At 35.1% G+C, this 8,257-nt stretch overlaps 1 protein-coding gene across 1 annotated transcript in view; it reads right to left on the bottom strand.

Annotated features, from left to right (window-relative positions):
- Positions 1-5,045: 5,045 nt before the first annotated feature.
- Positions 5,046-8,257, bottom strand: part of LOC112027940 (cycloartenol-C-24-methyltransferase) — a 7,174-nt gene continuing 3,962 nt past the window's right edge. The window contains 9 exon segments of the mRNA XM_065762875.1: positions 5,046-5,432; positions 5,656-5,753; positions 6,177-6,302; positions 6,428-6,511; positions 6,598-6,714; positions 6,848-6,931; positions 7,153-7,181; positions 7,184-7,199; positions 7,372-7,426. Of these exon segments, the coding sequence (XP_065618947.1) occupies positions 5,378-5,432; positions 5,656-5,753; positions 6,177-6,302; positions 6,428-6,511; positions 6,598-6,714; positions 6,848-6,931; positions 7,153-7,181; positions 7,184-7,199; positions 7,372-7,426 (664 nt within the window). The 3' untranslated portion in view covers positions 5,046-5,377.

The following is an 8,257-nucleotide window of genomic DNA, read 5'->3' as shown; positions in this document are numbered from 1 at the left end:
GGGCCTTGGACATTGACCTGGGTATATGGCCCGTGAGGCCCATCTCCCTTTGCCAAGCGGCCCACCCCCGAGTCACGCTTGCTACGGGCCCAAGCTTTGCCTTTTCATTGCTTCTCGGAGAAACCCCTTCCCGAGCAGTGATATATAGCTCGCGGGACACCCCGCCCTGTACCTGCCCGGTCGTGCCACGGGAAGACGCTGCGGCCGGGAACTATCGCGGAGATGGGAACCAAGTTCCAACGCCACCCTCACCGCTTCCCATGCCTACCTAACTATCCACTTACGATTGATAGTACTGGACCGCCTGTTGCACTTATTGGCAAATAATTATGACCTCTTCGCTATTTCTGAACTATAAATACAGGAAGTTTTGAGAAGACAGGGGTTGGAGAGGGGAGGAAAAGAAGAGTGTAAACAGAGAAAACAGAGTGAGGAAGCGGTTCAAACCCCCGAGGAGAGGAAAGCGAATCCATTGGGCCTTGGCGTTCAGAACGACCCAGTGTAGGAAATCCCAACCCACTACACAAGTAAGTTGTGAGCCCAAGTGAAACCCAGCCCAAAAGGGTTTCGGTTTTGGGCGCGTACAAAAACTAATGTACCTTATAATCTCATCTTACCCTTTATTCTAAAAGAAATTGATTCCCTCAATAATGTCACTATCTTAAAAGATACTATTAAAGAAAGAATCTATAGAACTGAAAGAAGTTTATCATTTTTAAAGACAGAAATATTACTTGATGACCAATTGATAGAAAATGACAAAAAGAAATTTAAACAAGATAAAGAGACAGAGATTTGTTCCCCCATTGCTTTTTTGCATAGGCACTAACTTATAGTCCAAACACCTTGTGAAAAAGAATTCGGTGGAAAAGAGATAAAAGATGGAACTATGCTTATAATTTCTTTTAGTCAATATGAACGGACTGACAGTCTAACAGATGTTTTAATAAAAGAAGACTTGACAGATTCTCCTTTATTGATCATTAAAGAAAACATTAATTGTGGTAATTTCTTGAACAAAGACAGATTTAATTTCTTCACAGGAAAAGTTAATCATAAGCTTTTGATAGATTTTCCCCAGACTATTACAGTAGTTGATGAAAGACTTTATGGAGAAGCTCTATTTCACATATTCTCACAGAATGTGATATATAGTAATACATACATGGATAGAATCATGGCAAATATTGAAATTTTTTTGAATTCCACTCACTTTGACAGACTTCATCACGACTACTCTAATAACTAAATTATCATTAATGTTATGTTATTTGAATTAATTAAATAATAGTGTGGGGCCAGAAAATCGGGTAGTCTTGGCCCACTCCAAGCCAGGCCCAAATGGCCCACGCCGAGGATGCATGATGGGTCCGAGGATGACCCTGTCTTCAGGCATCCAAGACCTCGAAAAGACACGAGGACCACCCTACCAAAGGACTCCTGGAATATCCGAGGAGGAGAGAGCCCGGTGCCACGCGTCGGCGGCAGAAGCACGGCGAAGGAGCAAGCCCTAGGTGGACTGTCACCTCTGCATTAAATACGCACACCGAACCCTCCTGGCCGCATTAATGGGGATGAAACCCCTTGACAAAGCAACATCGATCAGGGTGAACCACTGGAGCACGGATATGACCTTGGATGGGACGGACGGTCAGAACGAAGGCCAATAGATGATCAACAGAAGGCAGAAGGAAAGGGATAGAGATAGATAAGAAAGGGGAGCAAAGTGTAAAAGGGGAGAGGAGAGTTTTGGGAAGGAAAAAACTCCTCGGCCATGGGCCGAGGAGCATCCCCCAGTTATAAATTGGTCTTAGTATCTTTCAATAAAGGAAGAGTAGTTTATGCTTCATGAACGCCGGCGAGCGCCTAAACCTTCGATCCATTCTCTACAAATTCATTGTTCTGGGTTCGTTGGGCCTTGGAACCCATATCTTTTGAGCTACAAAAACGAACCTTACAAATAGTATATTAATTATTTTTTTATAAAGTAAAAAAATTTAGATTTAAAAACCTTGTATTGTTAAAAATAGTATATAATTTTAGTAAAAATTGAATTATTTATATCATTACTAAATTATAAGTAATAATATATGTTATGAACTTATTAACAAACTTATATAACCATATTCCAAGTTTATTCAAGCATTTTTAAATTATTTATACACAGGATATTAAAATAGGCAAGATCAACACATAAAATATTATGGGGGGGTTTGGATTCCGCGTTTGCGTTTCAGCAAACGCGTTTTCCTCCCTTTTTTTTTTTTTTTTTTTTAATAAAAAATATTAAAAATGGGTCCCACGGTACTATTTACACATTTAAAAATTATTTTGCTACAGTGTTTTCAGTTTTCAGTTTCAGCAACAATAAGTTCAATCCAAACACACCCTATATATATATATATATATTAATCAAGTCTCAAGCTCAAAGGCTCATTTACAAGCACATTCTTATATTTGAAACTCAACTTGTTTAATTATCGAGCCTAAACTTTGGATTGAATTTGTCTCATTTATTAAATAAATCTACCAAAGCAAATTTTATCTCAAGCCAAGCTCAAACTGTTCATGAACAGCTCAATTCTTTTACAACCCTTTCGCTTGATCCATCATTAACACCACTTCTATTTCATCAATTATAGAAAGTCATGTCAATAATTGTGAAAAAAAATACTATATTCCTAAACATGTTGTTTCAATAATTGGTGCGCTCTTGTAACTTTTAGGAAAAATTACACTTTACCACTTTAAACTACACCCCTAATTACACTTTGCATCATAAATTTTTCGAATGTACGTTTTGCACATTAAACTATGATCATTGTTACACTTCGTACCCCAACATGAAGTTTGATGTTAACTTTGAAGGAAAATTTTGGCACCACGTGAAAAAGACTTAATAACTCATCTTCTCAATTTTTTAAAAATAAATGATAAATTACACTTTAATACCTTAAATTATACTCCTAATTACACTTTGCACCCTAAATTTTGAATTTCGTCCAAGTTAACAGTAAATTTAATATCAGAGTGCAAAGTGTAACAATGATCATAGTTTAGAGTGCAAAACGTGCATTCGAAAAGTTCAGAATACAAAGTGTAATATTGGGTATAGTTTAAGATGATAAAGTGTAATTTTTCCAAAACTTTATAATTGATTTGTTGATATACTAAATACTAACATACTTAAATGAGGAGGTTTTAATTTTTTTAAATAAGTTAAATATTTTTATTATTTAAAAAGTCAGCAATTCTTTTTATGTATGTTTATTATTAAAAATTAAATATTACCGCACATTTGGCATAATAGTCACTCCATAAATACAAGCTCTTGTGAGAAGGGTTAAGGTTTAAGTCTCAAGGAAAGAATTTATGTATATTCACTTAAATTAGGTTAAAGTAAAAATTTTATCTCTTCTTACATGTGACTTTGATTTTGATTTTGATTTATTTATTTTTTCATGTGGGCTAAAATTGTATTTTGAAGAGTGTGCCTTATTTTTTTTAAAGGGAAAGTACATGAAACCCCCTATGCATAAATTTTTTTTTTATTATTTTTTTTATGGGTTGGGAGGGCATATGACCTCATTCTCCTCATAAACAATGAATATCATACACTAGTTATCGTACACTCACTACACATAAGGCTATAAACAAGTTGAATTTTGTCAAGTAGTGCATGTTCAAGTTTGGCTCGTCAGGAAAAGTCAAGAGCTCAAGTTTGGCTTGAGCTCGTGACAAGCTTAAAAATAATATTTGAGCTTGAGCTCGTGGAAAAGCCAAAAAGCTTGACCTAAACTTGAGTTTGAGCTTAATATTAAGCTTGAACTAATCCTACTTATGGCTAGCTATTATTCAAATTAAAATTTTACGTAATCAAATTCATTCATATATCATTCATTGTCTACAGATTCAACAATTGTTAAGAATACAATTTTTACATTAACGTTAAATAGCGAAGAATTAGAAAAATACTTGTTTGTAACTATTATGAATAGAAAAATACTAACATGTGTTATAAATTTACATTAGATGATTAATGGGGAAGGATCATATGTAGCCCACTTTATTTATTTATTTATTTTTAAATATAACTAAAGTCTAAAGTGATTCTTGGTTAGTTTAGAGGGAAGGAAAAAATCAAGGTAATAGGTCGTGGTCCCATGTTGGCCATGCCATTAGATATGTGTAATGAGTATATCTAGCTAATACATATAAACTTATAAATGAGTATATACTTGAATTGTTTTATATTAAGCCTTATAGTTTATGGGCTTGTTCGTGAACAATTTTTTTTGCTTGGGCTCGACTTGTTTATTAAATGAGTCTAAAACTAAAGCTCAAGTTTGGCTTATTTATAAATAAACAAACATAAACGAGCTTTTTATCGAGCCAAACCTGAATTGTTCATGATCGGCTTGGTTCATTTACAGCCCTAACGGTCTACACACACTGTCACGTGGGCTAAAATTGTGTTTTATAGGGTGTATATGACAGTGTGTGTAACTTGTGTGCAACTATATTTTCCCTACAATTGAGATTCAAATCTACCAAGTCAAATTTGTCCCACACACATATTATTATTATTATTTTTTTTAAAAGAAAAGAAAAGAAAAAAAAAAAAAGAAAAAAAAGAGGACTCTAGATTTATAATTTGTATCTCGCCCGCAAATTTTATACAATTCGATACCTTTCTAAACGTTGCAGGTCTTACAAGTTACAACCACAAATTATGAACCAAAAAAAGTTACAACCACAAATAAAAATAAAAATAAAAATAAATTGAAGCTACAACCACATTTGTCAAACAAAAATAAAATCCATCCATTTGCTAGCTTTTCTATTTTGACTTGAAAGACACCTTATATGCATTATCTTTGGTGCAATGCATAGCATTAAACAATGATTTTTTTTTTTTTGATAAGTACATAGCATTAAACAATGATATAAGAGGAATTAATACAAACTCACAATCATGACACTAAAGAGGGATTCTGCAGAGGTATACCTACTCAGGAATCGCACTTCACAATAAAGATTCTAAAGCAAAGGAATATCACCTTTTAACTGAGATATTCAGCCTTCCCAATAAGGTAGTGAAAACATACGGGGGGCTTTTGATGAATAGTGGATTTAGTTTTTACCACTCATCAAGAATACTACATGGTTACAAGGCAATTTTCTTAATGCTGCACTCTTGGTGTTCTGTTGCTTATTTGTACTAGATTTGTTGAGGACCTTGAAGTACAAGCGTACGAAATGTTGCTGTAATTTGCCAAAATCAATTTTTAAGTTACAAGTGTTCAAGCAATGCAATAACAAGAATAAAAATATAATAAGCCCTGTAAAGGTTCAGTTGCACATGACAAATTCTGGGCTAGGAATGAGGCTTTTGGACCAAGAAGAAGTACATTGGTGAGAAGATGCCTTTCCTAACAATAAACAAATAAACATAGATTATCAATACCTTACACAAAGATGGGATATGAATGTGATCATACAGGTGATGGAATGTAAACATATATATATATATATATATATTCATGCACATTAAAAAGGATTCCAGAACTCTATGCTTTTAAGGTTCATATTATTATATGGTGTGTAAATAACAGGCCTGAAGAAAACAAGGGACATGAGTGCAAAGAAACTCACCTTCCGCCTTCAACAAGAGCGTCTGCTGCTTGCTCCAGGAAGGACTGAACTCTTTGACTGCCCTCAGGAGCAAGGCCAAAGAACTCTAAGATTTTGACCTACAGGTTTAAAAGAAAAAGTCTGTTGTAGATTATTCCAAAATTTTGCAGATAAGAAAAAAAATTGGCAGCAGCTTGGGGTGGAGGAGGGAGGTTGGTCAAATTATGTCTTCTGATCCTCACTTCTTCAGTGTCACCAGTACCTTCACTAGCACATTGACAGGTTCTTCGTTTTGTTTTCCTTCTTATGTTTTCTCCACCATTAACACAACAATGCTACAGTCATACCAACCACCAAAAAGAAAAAAAAGAAAAAGACAGTATGGAAAGAGAAAATCGATTTCCTTGTTCCACTTTTTTTGTTGCAACTCTTGGCAAAAACAAAAATTGTAGTGTTGTACTGCCTTTAAAGCCTTTGCTTATGCATCAAATAGATCGTATGAGGTAATTACTAGCAAATAGGACAGGTTTTAGCATTCTTACCATGTTTCGAGTGATAAAACGTCCAAAAGCTGTTACTCGGAAGCTAGCTAGTGAGAACTGATTTTTGTCCAGAGGCAAATACCAAGGGAGAGGCGAGTTGACAGCAACATCCTCCTCCCATATGATCTTTACACAAATTAACAAAACATTAAATGAATGCTTCTCTCATAATTACACTAAAAAATTTGTATTTCAAAGTTCAAACAAGGAGATAAGTGAAAAAATGAAACTACCACAACCGTGCTACTCACCTCAAAGCCTGCAACTTTCAAGGCTTCAAGACATTGTCCCATTGATCTGATGCCAGGAAGTCCATTGCCAAGCTCAACTTCACCCTGTTTCCATGAATATAAGCTTGTTCTCATAAGTGCATTATTACATATTACAACAAAATGGAAGAACATTATTGTCCCCATATGACCTTAATCCTTTGGTGTTCTTGATTCAAGGGATCAAAAGAATCAGTTATGCACCACTCATAAGCAGCAAAACATTGGCCAGGCTTTAACACTCTGTATATCTCTTTGTAACAATCAACCTACTCCATTCACAAAACAAAGAACAAAGAAAGTTAAATGTCAAAAAAAAAATGATGAACAACTAGATGGACAAGACCAGAAAAGGCTAATACTGAATATCATTAGACTTTTTAGACTCCTTTTATGACATACCGCATCTGGTGCATGGCATGTGGCTTCTATTGCAAATATTGCATCAAAAGTATTGTCAGAAAATGGCATTTTCATGAAGTCTGCCTGAATCAACAAAAAGTATAACCTGCAAAGTCCAACTTCAGTCAGTAGTTATTATTAGTGTCATATTAGAAGTAGCAGTAATTTTATGAGCGAACAAAAGCATAGGCAAAAACACTTTAAAGAAGTAATTCTCGCTTGTGAAAAGTAAAAATTCACCCAGCCCAGCACAAAAAGGAAGGAGGAAATAAAAATTCATCTTCGTTAGATTAGACATATCCAACCTTAACATAGTTGCAGGTCTCATCCACTCTGCAATGCGATTTAGTTCCTGTGAAGTAACCAACCTTCCAAGCATTACTGATAAATGACAAATATGACTCAAACCATTTGCATGAATGGAAAAAATTAGTAAAATAGAAATAGACAAGAAGGAGGAGAAGGGTAGGGGAGAGGAAGAAAATAAACTCATATATGCTATCCCAATATGAAGTTTGATGTACCTTTCCTCTAGTTATTTGATATTCATTGTTGTTTATCCCGGTAATTGATGCACCACTACACAAAGTTTAGCAGGAAAAAGAAAATAACCAGTATTTTCAAACAGATTCAGTTGATAAATATAGAAAACAATCAAAAGAAATTCTGTGATTTCAGAAACGTTGGTGAAAACCTCTACAGCAGAGTTGAAAGCACTGGCAACCATCAGTTATCCTTTATCACACAAACAATCATTTAAACAATGAAAATGAGGATGAACTTTATGGTCTTCAGTTTTATGTAAACATAATTTCCCTTTCTCGATAGGCTAAAATACAGAAAATGAAAGCATTTGGTAAATTACAACCAAATTTAAATAATTCACCAGGAGCATACTTACTATGACTCAGAGTAACTAAAAAAGAAAGCTGCATGCCACTTGAGAAAATCCTAATGGATATTTGCTGATAACATACCAAACAAGTATATGGAATTCTTCCTTTCAAATGCAGGCATTGGTCCTTGAAGATATTGTTATGATCCTAATATCCCCATGGATTAAGTATAAGCTTAACCGTGTATTTATAAGCTCTTGGGCACCCTCCCCTTGTTAGCTGGTTTTCAAGGGTGAGTTCTACCAATGGGTTTGTAATATTTGATATCAGAGCCAACCACCACGTCAAATAATCAGACATAGCTCATTGAGTATGAGATCAAATGAGTTGCGGCTCTGTGATCGGATCTCGGAGGGGGCAACCTAGAGGCTAGATTAAAATTACTGATAGAGCCACCAAAAAGAGAAAGGGCTACCATTGGGTCAATGTCATTAGAGCGAGCCGTCGTGGATGTCAACTGCGAAGCGTGGTGGTATGTTATGATCTTAATATCCCACATGGATTAAGTTTGTAA

This window comes from Quercus suber, unplaced genomic scaffold (genome assembly GCF_002906115.3).
Source record: "Quercus suber isolate HL8 unplaced genomic scaffold, Cork oak 2.0 scaffold_477, whole genome shotgun sequence".
NCBI lineage: Eukaryota > Viridiplantae > Streptophyta > Magnoliopsida > Fagales > Fagaceae > Quercus > Quercus suber.
The sequence above is the reverse complement of the archived record's forward strand: the minus strand, read 5'-3'. Positions and strand labels throughout refer to the sequence as shown.